Source organism: Coptis chinensis, chromosome 3 (genome assembly GCF_015680905.1).
Source record: "Coptis chinensis isolate HL-2020 chromosome 3, ASM1568090v1, whole genome shotgun sequence".
NCBI lineage: Eukaryota > Viridiplantae > Streptophyta > Magnoliopsida > Ranunculales > Ranunculaceae > Coptis > Coptis chinensis.
The window spans coordinates 103766711-103790407 of record NC_141458.1 but is presented as its reverse complement, the minus strand read 5'-3'; the positions used below and the strand labels follow the sequence as shown (position 1 = coordinate 103790407).

The window sequence follows — 23697 nt, the reverse complement described above, 5'->3', positions numbered from 1 at the left end:
TTCACTCTATTGCCAATGACTGAAGGCATTTATATCATCAAGAATTTTTAATTCTATATCTACAGTCGGTTTTTTCAACTCAAAACAACCTTCCTTCTGGTCACAACATGTTAAGCCCTTTGTCTAAACTTTAAGACAAACCCCAGTTTGTTCAGAGTATTTGAGACCGATTGACCTGATAACAATGTGAAATCGGAAGCTCTGTGTTGCTTGGGAGTATTTGTTCCTGAAAGGGACGAAACGTTGACTGAAAGAGTCCAAGAGGTCAATCCCTACACCAAGCAGTCAAACTTAACAACATTGAACACCTGATTCAATGAACAACACCTGTTGATAATACTCTTACCTCTTTTTTTTACCCTCCACGTGCGGAGCACGTGCACTTATACTAGTAATAATAACAGGTCTTTCGTTTTTTGGACTCGTTTTTTTTGTGACAGTTTCTTTTTGCATTCTTCTTCGTCTTCCCTACTCTATCTTCTACCGAGATTTAAAAAATCAAAAAATCAAATCTTTCGAGCCTTGCAAACACAAATATGGTGTGGTGAAGTTAATCTTGTTTGCCACATCGCTTACCAATGTTACTGGCTTCAGTCTTCTTGTAAGCAGTTTGTAGTCTGTAGCAAGCCCACATGTTCCTACTTAGAAACCAAACTGTAGTTGAGCTTCCAACTGACCACTTGTATGTAATAAGACCATAACTAGAGATTCCAGTCTCATGGATATCCTATTCGAAGTCATTTTGCTTACGAGTCTTTGTTCTTTAATCTTTTACACCCACTACTGCTATTTATAATCAATAAATCTAACAGAGTTTAGTTTTTTAGTGCAGCTCATTGAGTGAACTTATGGATTTAGTGACATAAAAGAAGAACGTATTATGGGATATGATGTGGATAATGTTAGCTTGATTAATGGAGATTAGATCCAAGCAAGTGCGTGTTTGAGGTAGAAAGGACAGTTGGTTAGATTTGTGGGGTTCAAGTGTTAAACAAAAATAATATTGGTGTTTGAATTATGAAGCCAATATATCAAATCACTGGTTGACAAGAAGCCAATATTAGTTGTAGACAGGGAACGGTGGAATAAACAATATGAGAAGTTACAGAAATACATGATCATTCACTACAAAGATACATCAAATATCCTGTAGCTGATTGCTGCAGCTTCATTTCTATATTGCAGGGTTTGACTTGGAGGTAGCTGTTTACATGATAATTTTGCGCGTTTGTGGCCATCAAATAAAAATATAACGAATAAACATCAGCAGACCAGTGCGTTTCCATATGCAGAAAAAGAGTTGAATGAGTTTGATTTTTTCGTGTTTGTAAGGCATCCTTACAAAAGTACATGTTTCATGTAACTTGGTTCATTCCACTATTCCAGTACAGTTTCTATGTGCCCCTGTATCCCCAAATGCTCTTCTTATGCCTCCCTAGGAAGTCCCTCAAAGTGAAGGTTCTTTAAAAGGGACAAATATTTGAAGGAGTTCTTAGAGTGCTTCAGCTGAAAACAAACTTTTGTGCTTGTAAATGCCATTCTTCTACTATTGCCACTTGTCGAAGTGAACGAAGTTCCTCCTAGGCATGAGCGGAAATTCTTTACTGTCTAAAGTGCAAAGTTCATATTTGCATTGAAAATAAAAAAGGGTAGCTTTCTACTTTACAAGAAAATCAGTGAGAGTTTCGTGATGCCAAGTTCATTTGGCATCCAAATTTGTAGTCTGTGTACTGAGCCCATTCTTTTGTTGGGACGTCTGGCGATTGGACTACTTGATACCTGAATAGTTGTAAATGTTTCTTTAATGTTTTTATTACTTTGTTTAAGTAGTTGAAAACAAATTTTAGCTGGATAGGCTTAAAAACAAATTTTAGCTGAATAGGCTTAGTGGTTCTTGCTTGGAATTAATCAAATGAAAACTGATTACCGTAGATCTGAGTTGGCGAGGATGCCAAACTGGTGTTGATCTCAGAACGTAATGCTTGAAATCTCGAGGTGATCACTGGCCATATTTATGCACAGGGGCCTTATTAATCCCAGTTGCCAATGGGTGGTACTTTATCTGATTAATGAAATATAGTTGTGGCCTAAAAAAACGAAGAAAACCGGCAATGGTGCCTTAGGGCAACACGTTTTATTTTTTCTGATTAATAACGAAAAACAGCAAGCATACATACTAAGTGCAGCACTTAAGTTGCTCATTTGGCCATCAGTTAGGAACCCTACAATTCAAGCGTATCTCCCCTGCAGTACCAGTCAGAACATCCACCTTCCCCATCTTTACAATTGCTTCTGCAAACTCGCCATTCCAGAAAAATGGGACACGCGCATACTGCTTTACCTGCTGAGCAGTATCTGGGTTGGAAATAAGTGTTTCTTATTACATAACAGTTTGTAGCAAGATGCAGACCTCGTAATCTCTGACACGGAATATTGGTAGATAAAAGAAGAGGTTATTGAAGGAAAAAAAAAACCCCGTGGTCTTTTTAAAACCGTGGTCTTTTTCTTCTACAAGTGAATCACTTGGAGTATAGGGTTTAATTAGTATGGTCCTACGAGTTATATTTAATAAATGACTTGTTTTAGTCAATAAATATTTTGGGTACGCCTAATAAAAAGAAGAGTAATTTAGGAAACTAAATGTGTTTAAAACCCGTTTATTTATTCATTTTAAAGTTGGGGTACGGGAGCGTTTTTATAGGTGTGTCCAATATCACCCTTTTTTAGGTCTCAGAGATTGGGACCCCCATATTGTGTTAGGCGGACCAACAACAAAAATAATTATTATAAGTGTGCCATTGGTCCCAAAAAGTTGTTTTGTGTTGGGCACCTTCCAAACCAACGTGAATTTCACTTGTTACAAACTTGCAACCTTTTCAGCCCTTCTCTTCTCTTCTCTTCTTTTCCACCATCCTAAATCTTAAACCATGAAAAATATATCATAACACTAACATTAAACACTAGGGCTGAATATGAATATGCATGACTAGACTCAGGTCATATGTATGTATCTGAATGAATGAGAAAATTGAACACCCTAGGCTTAAAACCCGCGACTAGGTCGTTAACGTTAAAACCAAACGGTCTGGTCACACCGTCTAGACTGAGTCCAAAACGATGTGGCCATGTTGTTTGGGATTTGAACTTTGAAAAAACATAAAGTTCTATTTTTTGGCCTCTTGACCGGTGTGGGTAGTTTGGGACTTAGTCCAAACGATGTGACCACACCGGTAAGTTTTTTTCTAAGTCCAAATCCCAAACGACATGATCACATCGTTTTGGACTCAGTCCAGACGGTGTGGCCAGATCGTTTGGTTTGCACAATGAACAACCTAGCCGGGTCGTTTAAGCCTAGGGTGTTTGAATTTTCTCATTCAGCCACTATACACATGCATATTTAGCCCTAGTCACATGCATATTCAGCCATAGTGTTTAATGTTAGTGTTAGGATATATTTTTCATGGTTTAAGGTTTATGATGGTAGAAGAGAAGAGAATAGAAGAGAAGAGAAGGGCTAAAAGGTTGCAAGTTTGCAACAAGTGAAATTCACGTTGGTTTGGGAGGTGCCCAACACAAAACAACTTTTTGGGACTAATGGCACACTTGTAATAATTATTTTTGTTTTTGGGGTCTGCCCAACACAATATGGGGTCCGTCTGTAATAAATACCTTTTTTTTATTGTCATCTTTTTTCATTTATACCGGATTTTATCCTACCAGAAATCCAAACCCAAGCCCGATGGGTACCCAAAATATAAGATTAGATAGGGTTTGGTCACACTTCTCAATAAAATACCTAACTCTGAACCCGACCCAGTGAGAACCGGTTTGGGCTTGAATAACCTGATACTCGTTTAAAACTCGAAAAATCAGGTTCGGGCCGGGTCGGGTACCCATTTGGACATCCCAGCTCCCACGCATGAAATATCAAAAAAATTAGCGGCTGAAGACCTTCATTATGAATGGAGACGATTGAAGTCGAACACTACGACAACACAATCAGGGGCGGATCCAGGATTGCCACTCAAAGGGGGCTGCTACAACTAATATACACTACAAATTTTGTTTTTGGGATGAATTATACACTATTATAACTAGTATTTCTTTTTTTTCGACGGAAAAGTTGGGTGCCCCACCCCCACCCCCCCCCCCCATCTGCCCCTACCTATGCCTACTTGTCAGATACAATTATTAAGAAATGTGTGGTTTAATATAATGCATACCCTGCCAAAACCAACAGTTTCACCTCCATCATATCCAAGTCCTAAAGCAGCAACTCCAGCTTTTTGTGAAATACTACTAGCACCTGAAGTAGCTTGACTTTGAATCTTCCCACAAGCTTGAACAAAATGTGTTGGATCAGCTAGGTACCCAAGTTCCAACCAGTCATTGCAAACGCCTTCGAAAACCCATTAACAATCAATGTTCTCTCCCACATTCCAAGCAAAGAAGCAAAAAGCTAATATGAGTAGCTGGTGCATAAACGATATGTTCATAAATCTCATCCGATAACACTAATAGCCTAGGATGTTTCGCGACTATTTTAGCAATCTCCTCCATAAGTTTTCTAGGATAAACAGATCCAGTTGGATTCGAAGGCGAACATAGAATAAGTACCCTCGAATTCTCATTAAGTTTTGATTCTAAAACTTTAGGATCCAACAAAAGTTATTATTCAAGGATGTTCTACAATCACCAGATTTGCATCAGCCATTCTAGCCATTTCAGAATAACTAACATAAAACGTACCAGGAATTCTAACCTCATCACCCGACGAACAAACATCAAGCAATCCTTGAAGTACACTTTGTTTAGCACCATTACTAACTAAAATCTGATTAGGTGTATAACTAATACCATTCTCTTCTTCAAGTTTATGACATATCGCTTTACGTAACTCAAAAGTACCAGCATTAGGAGTATACCTTGTGTGCCCTTCATGTATTGCATTAATCCCTGCTTCAGCAATCACTGATGGGGTATCGAAATCGGGTTCTCCAGCTGCTAAATAGATAACAGGTACACCAGCTTGAACTAGTGCAGTAGCTTGATTAGTTATCACTACGGTTCTCAACGGTTTCACAGAATTCACTCTAGGACTCAATGTAGTATCGACTGTAAATGGTGTTCATACTATATATATATATATATATATATTTTTTTTTTTTTTTTTTTTGGGAAGTTTGGGGGGGGGGGTGTTTAGCCCCGGTCAGCCAACCTGTAGATCTGCCCCTGGACAGCAAGAAACCTCTGCTTGGAGACTGAATTTGTTCGGCTGCTGTGCCCCCTTAAGGCCTTGGTAGTATATGGGCTTTAGACCCTTCATAGGTCCGGCCCTTTTGTAACATTTCCATCAGTTCGTCCCCACGGTTGTACTGGTTTAGTGACTTTCGTCCACATCCCAGATCAAAAGCAAGCCAAATTTTCGAAATGCTTTTAACATTGCAGCTGCACAATTTGTTCGGGTTCTACGAAAAACTTTCAGAAAGATTACATGTGCCCAGGGTGAGTTTTTTGGTACAAGCTAAGATAGCAAGAAAAGTTCTCGAGTTAAATGTAACTCTATAAAGGAATTTAAACAGAATGACCAACTAGTTAATATTCACCCAAAGATGAAACTATGTGATCATCCATATTGGTCTATTGTCATTCTACTGGGACACTATAGATTATGTGTCCCTTCATTCACCATAATAGACATTCATGGAAAACTTAGTCAACAATGCAATAAACATATTTTGTGGAAACGCTGTCAACAAGCACTACTAAGTATTTTGTTGTTTGTACTTGAAAATAATTTATATGAAACAGATCAAAGTTGCGAAGAGAAAGCACATTTGAGATTTCATCATTTGCATGAGTTATATATATGTAACCTAGATCTTATTTGGTGTTGAAGGGACTCAAACTTGAAGGTTTTGAAATATCAAATATTATGGGCACATTTGTAGGACACATGGTCCCTGGTTGCGCTCTCATTCTCTTAGGTCTATGGCATACCTTCAACACCATCAAAGCTTACTATCTCAAAGGAAAAGCTAATTTTCATTCAAGGTTTTGGTACCCCTTCAATGATTTCTCTTTCAAATTCAAATACTTGGAACTTATACTTATCTTCTGCTTCTCCATATTTTCCATAACTTCCCAAGTTTTGGACTTCTATCACTTTGAGTTTTCGTTCATGCTGGATAGTTTAGAGCATGCAACCATGTTTCTTCACCTTGCCATCTATGCAGGAATCGCACTTGTCGTCGAATTAACACACATACCAGAGGTTTTTATGTGGTTCATTGGACTCCTTGCAGCGTCAGTCTTTAGCCAAGAGTTATTTTTACTACATTTTCACTCTACAGATCATGTTGGTCTTGAAGGTCACTACCACTGGCTCTTGCAGCTTATAGTGGTAGTCTCATTTGTATCAGCTCTCGCAATGATCAGCTTCCTAGCAGTGTATCAGCAGCTATAGTCCTTTCGGTCTCTGTCCTATTCCAGGGGTGTTGGTTTTTGAACATGGGATTCATACTATGGGTCCCGAGATTTGTTCCTAAGGGTTGTATGGTTAGTTTCGTGGAGGGTGGGAACGACATGCATGGAGCAGTTACTTGTGGGACGAATGACGCTTTTCTGAGAGCTAGAGCACTGGCCAACTTACAATTTAGTTTGATACTAGCTGCAATCATGATTCTCACATCGAGCCTTTGTTTGACGTTGGCTGGAAAGTATATTGCGAGGAGGCAATCAATCGAATATGAGCGAATTCATAGTAGAGGTGCAGATGCAAATCAGATACCAATGGATGTTTAATTATGGCACCAGGAAAAATTCGCAACATATTGAAGCAAGTAAGAATATGTTTGAGAGCGTCCAACACTAGTTACGGAGAATGGATCCAGCAATTACCTGAAATTTGAATTTTCTTCTTGAAAATTCTGTGATAAATAAAATGTAGGCCGAAACAGAACGTCTATATAGTGTACTAGAGAGCCAAAACGAAAAATTGGCTCACTTATTAATCTTGGCGTTTAACGCAACTGCTTGCTCTTATGCACACAATTTGTGGTATTGTGGTAAGCCTTTATACGTACCAGATGAAAGACTGAAAGAGGAAAAGAAAGACCAGAGTTGGTATATGTTTAAGAGTATCTTTAGGAGAGAAACCAAGAAAACACTAAATTTTTGAACCAAACAAAAAAAATACCAACCAACTTCAGGAGCGATATCAAATAGTTGACATCAAATGACGCGGTTTTGGATAAACAGCGCCATATAGCCTACACGGCTTTCTCAAAACCACGTAACTGAAGCCCAAACCCACGTGGTTTTCCAGAAACCGCGTGGTGTTTGAAACACCACGTGCTATGTCTTTATAAACATGACCAAAACCGCGCAGTTCATTCATTTTTAACTTTTCTCTCAATTCATAAACCCTCTCCTTAGTAAAAATTAAAAAAAACAAAAACCTACCTAAACTCTTGAAATTTTATATGGATCATTTTCAACTTTTCGACGATAATAATGATGAGTATTGGTAGCACACAAATGACATTGGCGATGATGTAGAGCTAGAAGAACCCAAGGAAGTACAAGACGGTAGGGGAGAAGAAGCCGAGGATGTCGCGCCGACTGATAGACATTCCTATGTACTTGAGTATCAATTGAACGACTTCGATTGACAATTTAATCCCGATGAAACACTTGATATGCAAGTTGTGTCTTCTACACGTGATACAAAACACGTGTCAAGTGTAGTGGCTAATTCTCAGGTAATTAATTAGTTTTGATTAAATATTTTGAATATTATGCATTAATTAGTTGAGTTGGACCAATTAATTAATTATTTATCTTATATGCATTTTTTTTTTCATAATATCAGCAAGTTATTGACTACCGAGTTAGATCGGCTTTACTTGGTGTTAGAGAGTAGTGAAAAGTTCTTAAGAGTTTGTATGAGTTTGTACATATTAGAGATAGTATTTTGTGTGCACCTTTGGGTGTTTTGGTTGATGTAGATTATGAGAAGGCTGATTGGGCAGTGGTCATAGCTTTAGTAGAAAGATGGTGGAATACAACTCATACATTTTATTTTCCTTGTGCGGAGTTGGGGTTCACACCACTAGACTTCACCATGATTTCTGGGTTGAGTATCGGTATAGGCCAACCGATATCTTTTAATACAAATTATGAGAATATTGGTAGTTTGCTTATGATTTTTCCTTGCTTGGATGCGAATGCTTATGATTCTTCTGGTATTAAGCTATCTCATATTAAGACTGCATACATGGAACCTATCTTGGATCCTAATACACGAGCGGAGTTAGTTTTGACTGTTCTACCTGGTAGTGAGGGTGCTGATGTGTATGTTAAGGTTTTTTTGATATTTTTTATTGGGCATGTTTTGTTTCCAAATGGTCATTCTACGGTACAACTTGGATATTATGCTTATGTTTTTGAGTTGCATAATATGAGAGATTATGACCTTGGTAGCTCAGTATATGCCACATTGATAGTGGCGTTAGACAAATCTTCACAGACATTTGGAAGTAAAAGTCCTCAGATTGCAGGATTCACAGGACTTTTGGAGATTTGGTTTTATGAGTACTTCCGTTGTATTTGTCCTAACATAGACATAATTGCTGATACTCGCCCTAGATTTGGAAGTTGCATTGGTCAATGCCTCACTTGACTCGTAACAGGGGGCAGATTGGAAATAATGTGTGTATGGCTCATGCTCAGATTGATATTAGATCATTGTCATCTATTGAGTGGAGACCTTGGCGTTTGTCTACTGCCTTTGACGATCCAGTACGTTGTGTAGCATGCTTGTGTTTTGTCACGTCACAGAGTTATTTTTGCCGCACGTGACTGTAAGGTTTGGTACTGTGGCGACAGATGTTGGAAACAGTTGACTGGACGTTATGGAGTTCCATGTGCTCCCATACTAGATGTTAGTGATGCTAAGTCGTGGAGTAAAACTCAAGTTCATGAAGTTCATGCCAGTAGTGGTCCTTGGCCAAATGCGTCTTCTTTTGTTGTTGAGCAGATTGCTGATCAATATTATAGATGGTGGAACCGTGTTTCTATGGGTCTATTGTTGCCCCCTGTTTGTCGGGCAAGCAATTCGAGTTTGTGGGCCTAGAAGGGATGAGACGTGAGCTACGTATTCTTTATCCGCCACAGCCTGTTTACAACCCACAACCTATGAATGCATATCATCCAGCTCCTGTGCCTGCCATTAATCCTCAGATGTTTGCCGTGTGTGGACCTGATGGGGAGGCTACTTATGTTTCCATTCCTGAGGTGCCTGATGCTTGTTTCTATGAGTTAGAGCCGCAGATTGATCAGTATATCATGGTGAGTTTAGTTGTTTTATTTATCTTCTTCATTATATATATAATATGTACTCACACTGTATTTTCTTGGATTTTCAAGCTGAGGTTTGGGAAATATATGAGAACAAGGTTTGTATGTTTGATGGGATGAGGACTGCCGTGTATTATTATCGCCAAGAAAGAGAGGAGGTATATTCTCAAACATATCAGCAATCCCAACGTGCGTATGACGAGACTCGAAAAGCGTATGAGGATATTCAGCAGGTGTACACACAACAACATCAGGGATATGAGGAACTTCAGGCTGAGGTAGTTAACCTTCGTGCAGACAGAGAGATCTTGGTTCTCAGGTTAGGAAGTTAGAGGAGCAGCTTCGGAACATCCAAATAGAAAGAGGAAAGTCATCGAGTGGTAAAGGGCGTAAGAAGAGAGCTAAATAAATTTTATGTAATATGTAACATGACCAGATTATAATTCATTCCTAGTATCATTTTTATTCTCAAACAATTGCACAATTCATTCTTATTAGATAAATAATCATAGGTTTTGGATCATTCTTATAATTTTTATCATTTTGGATCATTCTTATTAGATACAATTGCACAGTTCCTAATTTCTATAATTTTTATTCATATCACGTACGCGGTTTTGGATGAACTGCGCCATTGAAGCCCAAGCCCATGCGGTATTCGCAAAACCGTGCCATAGAAGCCCAAGCCCATGCGGTATTCGCAAAACTGTGCCATAGAAGCCCACTGTCTAGCCCAAGCCCATGCCGTGTTTGAAAAACTGCGCGGTTTTGCGAGAGAGATTTGATACAGCACCAAAGCAAACACCAAATTTTGGCTGATTTGGTGTTTGGTTTGGTATTTTTTTGGTGTTTTCATCAATATGTATCTCTCCTGAAGATGAAAAAACACCAAATTATTGAAAATTTGGTGTTTGATGCTAGGATAGTATCTCACCTAAAGATGCTAATTTGGATCACTTTGCAAAAAATCACTTTGAAAAGCTTATGTTTTTGGTCACTGTCACTATAAACTAACTACAAAAGTAAAAAGTAAGATCAATTTGACGTCTTTTAGATTTGCCAATAAAGACTACTTTAGGCCCTAACACCATGCGTTAACAAAATTAAAGAACTACCAAAAAGTAAGTTGGTATTAGAAAACAATAGAGATCGATCAGATAAGCAATTCTGAAGACTGCCAAAATCGTTCATGTTTTTTGTAAGATAGCCCATTGGTTAGCCCTATTGACTGTAGTTGTTAATATTTAATTAAGTAATGTTTACCTTGTGCTGTATTGTAAACAATAACATATGCCAAGCAAAACATAATTACATGCAGATTGACTGTTAATTCTGAAATCTGATGAGCATCCATAATCCATTAGATCATCAAGTGTGACAAGCTGTTGTTCTGTGACTGGCTGTGAATTACAAATTTATTCTATTCATCTAAACAGAATTATACTATATATGTACGTGATAACTTGTGCACGCTTCATTGCGCGTGTAAAATAATTTGAGCTCCATGCTGTGGTTGAAGAGTGATAATGGTGTTTGGAGCATGGGCATATGAGGGTGAAAGCTGAAATGAGAAGTGTTGCAAAATCATAGCCAACGCCATCTTAGCTTCTATCATGGCAAAGTTCTGGCCTATGCAGATCCTTGGTCCCCATCCAAATGGAAAGAATGCTACCTTTTGATCCTTCGACGCTTTGGATATTCCTTCTGAGAATCTCTCGGGTCTAAAATCTTCTGCATTGTCTCCCCAGAATTCACGATCATGATGAATAAGTAGTATCGGTAGGATGAGTTGAACCCCGGCTGGGAGGGTGATATCTCCAAGCTTTGTTGTCTTGCAAGTATACCGAATTTGTTGTACCAATGGTGGATACAGCCTTAAAACTTCATATAGAATCATGGTAACCTGCAATTGAATTTGGTACCATAGTCAAAACAGATGTAGCTAGTGAAGTAGTGAGCATATCTATTTCTCGACAATCAGAGCATAGCATATCTATTTCATATGACAATAAAGCATCCAGTTTCAGCAAGATTTGTTTCTTGATTCGACGAGCAATAATCAGAGCATATCATAAGTCCTCGGGTCATATGAACAATTCAGTGCAAGATTTGAAGATTCTACACTTCTTCAACCTACAACATAAACTTCGAAAGTCTCCAAAGATATTCGAATGTTATTGGAACCTTCCTCCTTTGGGTATACTTAAGATGAATGTTGATGGTAGTTCAAGGGGGAATCGAGGCAACTCTGGTTGGGGAGTAGTTTACAGAAATCATAAAGGTGACTTTCTTGGAGCAGCAGCTGGTGGACTAGGAAATACAACTAACTACATGGCTGAAACATATGCCATTGTCGAGGGAGTCAAGAAAGCACTAGAGCTCGGGTGGAAACACATTTGGATAGAATCAGATTTTTCCTCGGTGGTTAAAGCATTCCAGACGGGTTACATTAGAGAGTCAAGGCAACTTGGCAAGTATTACAGGAACAAGCTACATGGCTAAACGTCACTGCTACTTGGCGGGAAACTAACTCTGGAGCTGATAGTTGTGCCAGACATGGAGCAGCACTACTCATGGGACAAAAGGTATGGTGGGATGTTCGACCTCCATTCATGAGAAATCTGGAGAATCATTATACTACCTACTTTAGGTTCATCAACTAAGATTTAATGTATTGAGCAGGGTACATAGATGAGGATACCCTACTTGAATTCTTCATATCTTTCTTATTTTTTCATCTTGTAATCTTTATTCTTTTAATTAATCAATCACCCTTTTAGCAAAAAAAAAAATCTATTTCTTGACGAACATATGCCTGCTAAGCCATAGGTGCTGAGTAGGTTCTGAAATTTCATGTTCATATAGTTTTGAGTTTATATATCATTTTACACCATTACCAAATAGTTTCTTGAAGTTAAATCTCACTGTCTATATGTCTGATTACTTAAAGATATATTCCGAGTTTCCCACCATTTCTTGCAAGCAGAACAAAGCCATAAGTATCACTATCAATCTATGATGCCAAAAAATTGATTAAGGTTTGACGTTTTCTCATATCAGAATCTAGGATTCTAATAAAAACCGTTATAGATAAAAAGTTTTGAAAGAGATGTACTCACAATCTTTAAATGGTTTAGATATTCGTAACTGGGCATGTTTTTCCCACAAATTTGTAGCACCTCCTCCCTCGCCTTTTCTTGCCAGCTTGGGTGCATAGCTAAGACAATCATAGTCCATGTTAGCAAGTTTGAACTTGTTTCTTGGCCGGCAAAATAGAACAGCTTGCATTCTTCTATCACCTGATCAATTGACATCCCGGTAGTTTTAAGATTATTCATATCTGCTTGAGAACTTTCTCTACTATATTGCAAAAGCATGCCTAATAAGTCATCAACGCTCGACTTTCCACTTTCCAATGCAAGAGTTTTTCTCCGGATCAGATCTCTTAAGTTTACTATGATCTCTTTATCCAGATTCATTCTTCTCTTGTTTTTCTTCGTTGGAATAAATCTGTAAGATGTTAAATTGAATAGTGATGCTGTTGGTATGCTATTGGACCAGTTGTTGACTTTGATTGTTAGGGGAACCTGAATAAATTAGAAGAACCTAAAAGAAGTAAAGAACATGCTCAAATTAGAAGAAAAATTGCAATGCACCTGAAACCTGGAATGTATACGGATTGAACTGCCTGCATGACTAGTATACTCTGCTCTTTTTGAAGTTCAAAAATCTTCTTTCCTTCTTCAAAGTTACTTCCGAAGGCTGTTCGTGAGATAACATCAGCGGTGAAGTCTTGAATATCATGCCACGCATCCAGTTCACAATATCCTTGGGAATAAGTTTTCTTCTTCCATTTTTCAATCAATTCAATGCAACTAGTCAAAAATGCAGGAGTCATACCCTACAATAACGAAATCAACAAGTATAAGAGATCAGTAATATTGGTCACCAAATTTAACCTCTTCCAATCCTTACTCGTTGCCATTTGAAGCAGTTATGGGATGCCCAAAAGAAAATTTTCTCTTGTTGTTTCTGCGTTTATATGTACCTGCCTAACCTAACCACTATATTGGCGGATTGGCCTACGTTTAGGAGCATAATCTACGCAAGATTGCTTAAATCAATTCCAACGCATAGCACTGTGATTTTAAAGATCGCCAGTATAAGTTGAAACTGTCCCTCACAACCTAGTGCAAATTGAACCATAGCATCGGCTATAAGTCATAGGTGAAATATGACCTGACCTGTGAGTTTTAGCTTAAATTATCTATATTGTTAGTCAAAATTATTGGCATGCACTAGAAAAGCTGTTTGAAATTAGTATACAATGATAATCAGAGAACCTTTAATATTCCGTGAAAAAGAGAGAGTGAAAACCTTCAGTTTTTCTTGGTGGAAAGCAGGACTAATTAATTTCCTCTGTTTCACCCATTTCTCTCCTTGCAATGACGAAAGTCCATTCGATAGAAGTTTTATATGTGGGTTCCTCGGTGGTTTTTGAATGCGACCATGCTTGTCTGATAGGACTTCCTTCAACAGTTCTGGATCTAAGATGATGAGAGTAGGCTTTGTTCCAATCCAGAAGAAAGACATTTTTCCTGCATTACCAATATTCCAACATCAGTGCTGTATAACTGTATAAGTATAATGAGGTTCTCGAAATCAAAGTGCCACAAGGGATCTTATAAAACAACATACAATGAGAAACATATCAGATAGTTTCTCAAGTATCGGTACAGTGAGGGCAACTGAGAGAATGGCATTCGTTTTGGTTCCTAGTTATTGTTAACGAGTGGCGTGAGCTCTTTAAGGTTCATTATTTTCTTCTCTCCGATCCATATTGAGCAATTAAACAACAAAGAAATAGCAGCTAAGGTGATGTAGAAAAGCATTGGGAGACTTACATCTATACATGATGGTGATGATACAGAAAAAAAAAAAGTGAAATAAGTTCATCCTAAAAACTAATGAAGTTGATAAAGATAACTCGGGCCATGTTACGATTTAAGATTCCTAAAGTGATTCCTATTTCATAAGAATAGTCTCTATGCAGCTCTTGGTTTTGAGTTTTTCTCACCATTTCTTATCAAAACTAGCAAAACACCAAGGAAGAAAAATTTGTAAATAACTAAAGAAGGAAATACACGCAGAAGTATATGTTACTGAAGAACTTATAAGTAAAGTCTCTCACAATACATACCATAGATCTTCACTGTTCTGTTGATGAAAGGGATGACGCGTGGCACGATATGATGAGTAAGATTGATGGGTTTGGACCATGCTTCTCTGAAGCACCCTGCTAACTCTTTCAGGTCACCATATAAAAATTTGTAAGGAGTACCTTTGATCCCTTGTTGCTTCAAATGCTTTTCTAAGCTTTTGGGTTTCCACCAAAGTGAATGAAATACTTTCACAGCAAACAAAAACGATAATAGGCAAGAGATGAACAAAGTGATGGGCATGAGACCTTCCATTGTGTCTGTAAGCTCAACTAAACGAGCTGAAAAACCAAGATGCAAGGCAGGGTATTTGTATTTTCAAGTGCCTCTCTTTATTCCCATTTGGTTTCTTGTTGGATTGAATTGTCGCTGTTTCTTGATATCCTAGACAAGAAAAAAAAAAATATAACATCAGCATATTTTTGTTGATGACGATGTCTTCAAAGCAATATGAAAAGGATACGCTGGCATGCTGCTGTGGGAGCATTAACCACAAACCAAAAGTTGCGTCATTCTGCCCCATGATATAACTTGTGCTCGCTACTTGCTAGTGACATTTGGCCCATGATGAATATTATCAATTTTTTTTTTTGATTGAATTGGCAAGCCTTTTTCAAATGGCGATCAGTAATTCATTGATGCTGGTATTATCAGCCAAAGGTTTTACAAGTATTTATTGATGCTGGTATTATCGGCCAAAGGTTTTACAAGTATTCATTGATGCTGGTATCATCAGCCAGAGGTTTTACAAGTTTAAGATCCGTTCACGTAAAGATACCTCTCATATAATTGTAAAGGGTATGGACCATACTACCATGGTTAAGTATGGACCATACAATAGTAAATGTGTCGACCGTATATACATATCCAAAATTCCGCAACACAAGATCACAAATGAATGTTGGACTTTTCATTTTATCTTTTCAACTTTTCTTTCTGCCAAGGATTCCCCAGACATTTGGTGCCATCCAATTATCCAAACACTCTGGCTAACCATAGACCGTAGTACAACATGTCGTTGCAGAGCAGGCACAAACTTAAATTTTATTCGACTTTGGGTATCTTGAAATGCTGTCATATATTGTGAAATTTACCCCACCCCCCCCCCCCGCGCGTAATGTGCACGGGTGGATCCAGGGGCGATGTTGAAAAAAAAATACTAGTTTTAATAGTGTATAATTCACTCCAAAAAAAAATATTTGTAGTGTATGTTAATTGTAGCAACCCCCTTGAGTGGCAATCCTGGATCAGCCCCTGGTAATGTGAGCTAGCCAATTCACTCCAAGCAATATTAAGATCCAAAAACATCAAAACTCTTTAGTGTGAAATCTTAGTAACATATTGGACAAGCGTTTTTATGTGATTCAAAATCACATTATTCTGATCATAGAAAAATTATACACTTTCCTAAGATATATAATTTACAGTAAAGCTATCTCAACTCTCAAGTGACACCTTATAGCGCATGTAGAATAACTTGAGCTCCATGTTGAGGTTGAAGAGTGATAATAGTGTAAGGACATGGGCATATGAGGGTGAAAGCTCAATGAAATGTGTTGCAGAATCATAGCCAAAGCCATCTTTGCTTCCATCATGGCAAAGTTCTGGCCTAGACAGATCCTTGGTCCCCATCCAAATGGAAGGAATGCCACGTGATCTTTCGAAGCCTTTGCAATTCCTTCTGAAAACCTCTCTGGTTTAAATTCTTCTACATCTTCTCCCCTGACTTCACGGTCATGATGAATAGACAGTGTCGATGTCATTAGTTGAACTCCAGCCGGGAGGGAGAACTCTCCAATCTTTGTTTTCTCGACAGTATATCAACCTTACCATACAAAACATTTATGGTGGTCTGGCACAAATAAGCCGTGGCAGATCAACCTTATCTCCCAGTGGTGAATTTGATGCCATAAACGTTTTGTATAGTAAGTTAGTAACAGAACAGAAAATTTGTGATGCTGTCTCTGGAATCACAGGAACATACTGTCCCATTCCAAGCTTGTGATGTCTTGCAAAATCTAAATGTCATTGTCAATCCGGGCTTGACTCGTCAATCTCAGCTGAGATCGTCAATGAGTCTACGGGTCAAGTCTGCCAAAAAGCCTTGCTCCCCACCCATGCCTTGGCCTCTATAATCAGAGTTAATGTTTTTCAGCCGATAAGATTCAGAGATTAGGTAGTAGAAGTCTACCCTTGGTGCATTTCATGTAAATTCTGCATATATTCCGAAACTATTTGTGCTTGACCCAGAGTGGATTTCAGAAGCAAGGCCCAAAATATCGATATCGGTTAATATATCGGTGTACCCAAAAACCGATATATATTGGATATATAGGATATATCCGTTTTTTTTGTGACTAGTCCAAACTATCTAAAATATCATAAATATCGGATATATTGGTGGACATAATAGCAACATTTATTTATCAAGAAAACCATAAAAAAATATTGACAAATAATTAACCACAATGTCATAATCTAATATTCTAATGTACTCAAAGTCTCAAATTACAAAATAAGATAAATAAGTTATATTAAGTCATCAATACATAAACGAGTGACGTGACTGGTCAACTTCCATACCCGATTCTTGAATCCTAACTGCTTCACAATACCCTACCCAAGTGTATATAGAGTTATACCCACCGTTGAGAAATTGTCGAACATGTCACTCATATTTTTGTGTTGGAAATTCTAACATGATTCCAATTCGAGGAGTGTTGGTGTAACTATACATTGGGCGCAATGCAACAAATCCAGGTGCAGTTCCAACAGATTCATAACTTGTGCACATATATATCGGATATCTCGCCGATATATATCAGATATATCAGAAATTTCAGAAATTTCAATATTAAAAATTGGTCAAAAAGTCAATCGATATATATCGGAAATATCGATTATATCGGTGATATAAAGTTTCATATCGGAAAATTCCGATATATATCGAAAAAAATGGTTCAATATTCGGTGGATATATGTCGGAAATATCGATATCGGTGTACCAATTTACCAAGATATACCGGTGATATATCGGATATATCGGCGATATTTTGGGCCTTGTTGAGAAGTACCGGAATTCTGAGAACTTTAAATCCAGAGATTCAGTCTGAAATTCCGAAATATTCCGATTGCATTTTCCAACTCTTAGATTATTGTTTCCATTTCTTCAAAAGCTGAAATATTTAATGAAATTCTGAGATTCCATTCTAAATCACAATCTATGGTTTTGCTGGAGTGAGTGAAATTGTAACTTAAACTACTCTTAAATTTGAGAGTGCTATTGTGATTTAAATTACGTTAAAATTTGAGCTATAATCTGATCTGATCTGACGTGCATGGTGGATTAGTGGATAACAAAGTGCCGAAAATTTTATGAGTAAAACTAATTCGATAATGTTTAACATAGCAGGTGCCAACTAGCTTAGTTGGTAAAAACTAGTTTAGTTGGTAAAGTCTGGAACCACCATCAGCACTCGAGTTACTGATTTCATTTAAAATTAAAACAAACTTATCATAAAAATAAAGAAGAATTAGATCCACATCATTCGAAAGTTGGACGAAAGAAAGAACAATTAAATTATCTTTAGTTGAACATCCCCATCAACGTTTCAGCACGAGCATTAGTTAAATTATCTAATTGTTTGATGGTTCACTCGGGAAAGATCAATTAGTTCACTTCATCCTATGATGAAGTCACACGTTTAGTGTTATTCCTTCTAGATGAACCAATTAAGATTTCCCCCACTAGATGGGAAATTAGAATCTTTCCTCCAAATACATACAAAAAAAACAATTTTTCTATCTAGTGGGGTAGAGGGATCTGATTGGTTCATGGGGTAATACTAGTTAACCCTTCCACTTTTTTGTCCTGCTCTTCCTGACCAGAAACTTGTGTTCACATACTGACGAAGTGACGCGGACTAAATTATTCTTTGTTCACCAAACTTGTCCACAAAAATCCTCTCAGATCAATAAGAAACATACCTCACATATTGGTCGTCTGTCTGTGTGTACTGTGTATGCATATTTTTTTCTTTATTTCTTTTCTACAAATTATTACTGAAAGAATCACTATTTTTCATATTTTTTCTTTCTTTCCTAAATATTATTACTGAAAGATTCACTATTTTTCGGAGAACAATTTGTTGGAATCTTCATGTGTATTTCAAATACTTGTGTGTTGTTTAGTCCCACATTGATGAGCCACCACTAGCAAGTGAGGTATTTGAGGTGAACCTCTAACATAAGGGCGTGCCCTTAGGGTACAAAGGCTTTTGTGTTAGGAGGGAGGACTCACCCAAAGCCACACACGCGCGCGCCCGCCCGCCCCGCACCGAGCCGAGTCGTGTCGTGGGCTTGGGCTGTTTGACTAGTGGGTAGTGGATTATCAATTGCCTAAACCGAATTAAAGAGGTGTCCTTCTCCATCTATGATTCAGTCATGCCTCTATATAAACACAGCTATGTTCATTAGAGGGGATTAATCACAGAACAGAGAGAGAGAGGACGCAGAGAGATAGAACTCGTGTGCTGCTACTACCTCTACATCGACTGAGGCGAAGTCGTGCATATATGCTTTGCCACTATATAACCAAATAAAACGTAGTTGAAGTCGTCCTACACCCTTCTCTTACCTACGAAACAGATAAGTCTTTTACTGCTTCAATCTTCTTCTCTTCTCTTCTTCCTGTCAGCCGCCAGAGAGAGTTATATTGCTGTTCTAGAGGGTAGTCTATTCTAGTGCAAAGTTAGACTAAGCATTGTTAACCATTGAATCCTGTGAGGAAGACGCCAATCGTTGCCTTTCACGCACCATTGGAAGGGGCTTAAATCTTTCCTTAAGGGCGGCCTAATCCGCCTTGGTTATTACCGTTGTTACGTCCTTGTCTTCTATTGTTTTCTTTTATCCGGATACAACAATCTTAAGGAAAGATCAAGATGTCTACACTGTTGACACCACGCCCGATCAAAGAAACTAATGCGAGTCATGGAAGTAACTTCGTCTATGAGAGATCTTTGCACCTATTCCTCATGCTCGCAATTTACCCAATGTGTCCAAGATTGAATCCTTCAACGGTTCACACTTCAAGAGATGGAGAGAAAGGGTGTTCACAGCCCTAGATGTACTCAACTACGCAAGTATCTCATCGATCTGACCCATGGAGGGTTCTAATGATTTCGAAAGAAATCAAGTCGCTTTGGCTCAATGGGAATAAGGTATGTCGTCATGCTATTTTGAGTACCTTGTCCAATGAGATTTTTGATATTTATTGTTCAAATAAGAATGCACATGATATATGGGAGAGTTTGAACAAGAAATACATAATAGAAGGATCTTTGGTACTTAAATATGCTATCGAATTTTCTTAAGTTCCATATGAGAGGATAGAGATGTAACGCCTCAAATCCATGATTTTCATGTCGATTAATGATTTGAAAACCGGGGTATTAATTTACCGAATCCTTTGTTCTTTTGGATGTTTGATTGAGAAACTCCCCGAGTCTTGGAAACACTATAAAAATAGTATGAAGCATAAGCGTAAGCAGATGACTCTTGAGGATGTGATCATTCACATTCACATAGAGGAAAAGAACAAGACTCGGGATGAGGTGTTGTCTAAGGAATTTCATTCTAAAGCCAATATCGTTGAAGGTAATCCCAGCAAATCTAACAAAACCTCTAAGAAGCAGAAGTCCAACAAAAATAAGAATTTCAAGGTCAAAGGCACTTCTTTTAAACGGAGTGGTACCGCAATGGAAATTGTTATGTTTGTGGTAAACCCGACATAGGGCTTTTCGGTCGCATAACAAGAAAAGACACCGATGATCCTCCCAATGCTAATCTAGTTGAGGGAGATGATATTGTTGTTTATTTGTCGTGTCACAAGTGTTCATAGCCACCGGGGAAGAGGAACCGGGTACTAGATTCTCGGTGCCACCCACGCCACGCCTGGTGATGTTGAAGCCTTCTCGGACTACATGCTAGTGAAAGATGAAAAGGTCTATATGGGTGACTCTAGGTCTGTTCCTCGTTGAGGGAACAGGCAAGGTTCTTCGAAGTTAACCGAGGGGAAAACCCTTTCACTTAGTAATGTTCTTCATGTTCCTGAGATTCGTCAGAATCTGATTTCTGTGTCCCTACTGGGAAAAGCTGGCGTCAAGGTGACTTTTGAGAGTGACAAGTTTGTTCTGACAAAGAATGAGGGTTTTGTTGGTAAAGGTTATTGTAATAACAGTGGTCTTTTTCATGTTGAATGTACTTGACAACATTATTATTAATAAGAATGAATCATACGCTTTATTTGCTTGACTCTTTTAATATATGGCATGGTAGACTAGGACATGTGAATGTTCAGTATATGAAAAGGATGAAAGCATGTGGTTTATTGTCTAATATTTCTGATTTTTCTAATGATAAATGTGAGATATGTCTTTGAGACTAAAGCCACGAAGAAACCCCTCAGAAACTGCGTGTCTAGAGATAAAACCGGATTACTAACTCTTATTCATAATGGTTTGGGTGAATTCGGAAGTACCATGTCTAGAGGGGGAAGTTTTATTATATTACATTCATAGATGACTTCTCTAGGTACACCATGGTATATTTACTTAGACACAAGCATGAGGCAGGGTGAGATGTTTCTCAAGTACAAAGTTGAAGTTGAAACCCGGCTTAACTCGTAAGATTAAGAGACTTCGGTCCGATAGGGTGGAGAATATGAGTCTAACCCCTTCCGGGACTTTTGTGACAAGAGTGGCATTATTCATGAGACTACTCCACCATACTCTCCTGAGTCTAATGGAGTAGCCGAACGTAAAACGTAACAACACTAAAAGAGATGATGAATGCTATGCTTGTAAGTTCGAGCTTCCCTAACTTGTGGGGGAAGCAATCCTATCTGCTTGCCATATCTGAGAATAGGATACCTAACAAGAAAACAGGGAATAAGACACCATATGAGTTATGGAAAGGTCATGTACCTACCCCGACATACTTAAAAATGTGGGGTGTCTTGCTAAGGTTCTTGTGAACGAACCTAAAAAGAAAAATTGGGACCTAGAACCGCTGATTGTATGTTCATTGGTTATGCTCATAATAGTCTTTGCATATAGATTTTTAGTAGTAAAAAATGATAATAACCTTGTCGATGCTAACACTATTATAGAGAGTAAAAATGCTGATTTCTTTGAGAATTTGTTTCCTTTGAAAATTGGCATTGAGAGGTTGGTAGCTCCTAGTGAACAACAATCAATGAGATCCCCTGAAATTTGAACAAGAAATTCGGAAGAGTAAAAAGAGACGGAAATCCACCAATTTTGGTGATGACTTTTACATTTCTTCTTGATGATGATCCTTTGTGGACGTATAATGAGGCAATCGGTTCTCGAGATGCACCTTTACGGAAGGATGCTATACACTCGAGCTAGATTCGATTATAGCTAATCACACATGGGAGATAGTTGATCTACCTCACGGAGCCGAAACCTATCGTTACAAGTGGATCTTCAAAAAGAAATTGAAACTAGATGGTTCCATTGAGAAATACAAGGCTAGACTTGTAGTCAAGGGATTCTCCCAAAAAAGGCATTGACTATTTTGATACTTATGCTCCTGTAACTAGGATTTCTTCTATAAGAGTTCTAATGGCTCTAGCTGCTATTCATAATTTATTTATTCATCAAATGGATGTAAAACTGCATTTTGAATGGTGATCTTGATGAAGAAATATATATATGATCTGCCCCTGAGGGTCTGATAGTACCGGGAATGAGCATAAGGTATGCAAGTTAGTTAAGTCTTTATATGGGTTGAAACAAAGCCAAAACAATGGCATGAAAAGTTTGACGGTGTCATGATGTCTAATGGATATCACATAAATGATCTTTGATAAATGTATTTACTTCAAATCTTTTGATGTGAATTCATATGTGATTATCTGTCTATATGTGGATGACATGTTAATCATGAGTCCTAGCCTTGATGTTGTGAGAAACACCAAGATGTTTTATCCTCCCAATTTGAAATGAAGGATTTGGGAGAAGTTTATGATGTGATTCTTGGAATCAAAATCATCGAAACCGTGATGGCTATACGCTTTCACAAGAGCATTATGTTGAGAAGTTTTGAAGAAGTTTAACTTTTATGATAGTAAGCCCGTAATGGACACCTTATGAGGCAAATAGTGAACTTCAGAAAAATGCTCAACATGGTGTACTTCAGTCTAGATATGCCCAAATTATTGGTAGTCTCATGTACTTGATGAATTGCACTAGACCTGACATTGCTTATGCAGTTAGCAGGCTAAGCAGATACACTCATTGTCCTAGTCAGGGAACATTGGAGTGCGTTAGAGAGAATAGCCAAGTACTTGAGAGGAACAATGAATTACGGCATAAGGTTTAGACAAACTCCACCTGTGATAGAGGGTTATTGTGATGCAAACTGGATATCTGATTCTCATGATATCAAGTCCACTAGTGGTTATATTTTCACCCTAGGTGGAGGTGCGCGCTTGGAAATCTTCTAAGCGGACCTTGATAGCTCGTTCAACCATGGAGTCCGAGCTTATTGCTTTAGATAAAGCAAGTCTTTGAGGTTTGAGTGGCTTAGAAACCTCTTGGCGGATCTTCCTATTGGTACAAAACCGCCTCCAAATTGTACCTATGCATGCATTGTATTTGTCGGGCCAGATATAGCAAAGGCAAAGAGCAAATTGTATAATGGGAAAAGCGGGCATATTAAATGCGAGACTACTGATCTATAAAACAATTTCTTGGAATCTGGAGTTGTGGCTCGGATTATGTGAGGTCGAGTTAAATTTGGCCGATCCTCGACAAAGCCACTTAACGGGGAGACAAGTGGTTGATACGTCGAGGGGGATGGGACTTTTGCCTTAGATAGAGGGCGACACTGACGGCAACCCCACCTATGTGATTGGAGATCCCATGAAGTAGGTTCAAAGGGAAAAACAAGTCACCTAGTCGCTCTGGTATGCTATTGTCTTTATTTGAGACGTCCCACCCTATGACTAGATAGCATTTTTGTATACTTTGTATAACTTGAATAGCAATGAGAAAAAGGATGAGTTATTTTACTCTTAATGGAATCCATAGTC

General features: G+C 38.2%; 1 protein-coding gene and 2 pseudogenes across 2 annotated transcripts; 1 reads left to right on the top strand and 2 right to left on the bottom strand.

Moving 5' to 3' along the window:
• Positions 1-2209: 2209 nt before the first annotated feature.
• On the bottom strand, positions 2210-5634 carry LOC147512390 (bifunctional aspartate aminotransferase and glutamate/aspartate-prephenate aminotransferase pseudogene; annotated as a pseudogene).
• Positions 5635-5830: 196 nt separating this feature from the next.
• Positions 5831-6916, top strand: LOC147512389 (uncharacterized; annotated as a pseudogene).
• A 3770-nt stretch (positions 6917-10686) lies between these two features.
• LOC147512388 (cytochrome P450 CYP72A219-like) lies at positions 10687-15073 on the bottom strand. Of its 2 annotated transcripts, XM_086595362.1 has the most exons (6): positions 14561-14967; positions 13738-13958; positions 13017-13261; positions 12660-12870; positions 12480-12577; positions 10687-11263 (listed from the first exon to the last, which is right to left on the bottom strand). In XM_086595362.1, the coding sequence occupies exons 1-5, from the start codon at positions 14832-14834 to the stop codon at positions 12494-12496; spliced, it is 1035 nt and encodes a 344-aa protein (XP_086451488.1). In that variant the 5' UTR covers positions 14835-14967; the 3' UTR covers positions 10687-11263; positions 12480-12493. The 2 variants fall into 2 exon arrangements, with proteins under 2 accessions (XP_086451488.1, XP_086451487.1); XM_086595361.1 differs by having other exon boundaries at positions 12480-12870; positions 14561-15073.
• Positions 15074-23697: the final 8624 nt, after the last annotated feature.

Excerpts from the sequence above, each read along its gene's own strand:
- LOC147512388 (XM_086595361.1), bottom strand. The coding sequence starts at position 14,834 with ATGGAAGGTCTCATGCCCATCACTTTGTTCATCTCTTGCCTATTATCG. Across the intron at positions 13,959-14,560 it reads CAGAACAGTGAAGATCTATG|GAAAAATGTCTTTCTTCTGG; the intron begins GTATGTATTGTG and ends TTGGTAATGCAG. Across the intron at positions 11,264-12,479 it reads ATCTAAACCATTTAAAGATT|GTTACCATGATTCTATATGA; the intron begins GTGAGTACATCT and ends ATTCAATTGCAG.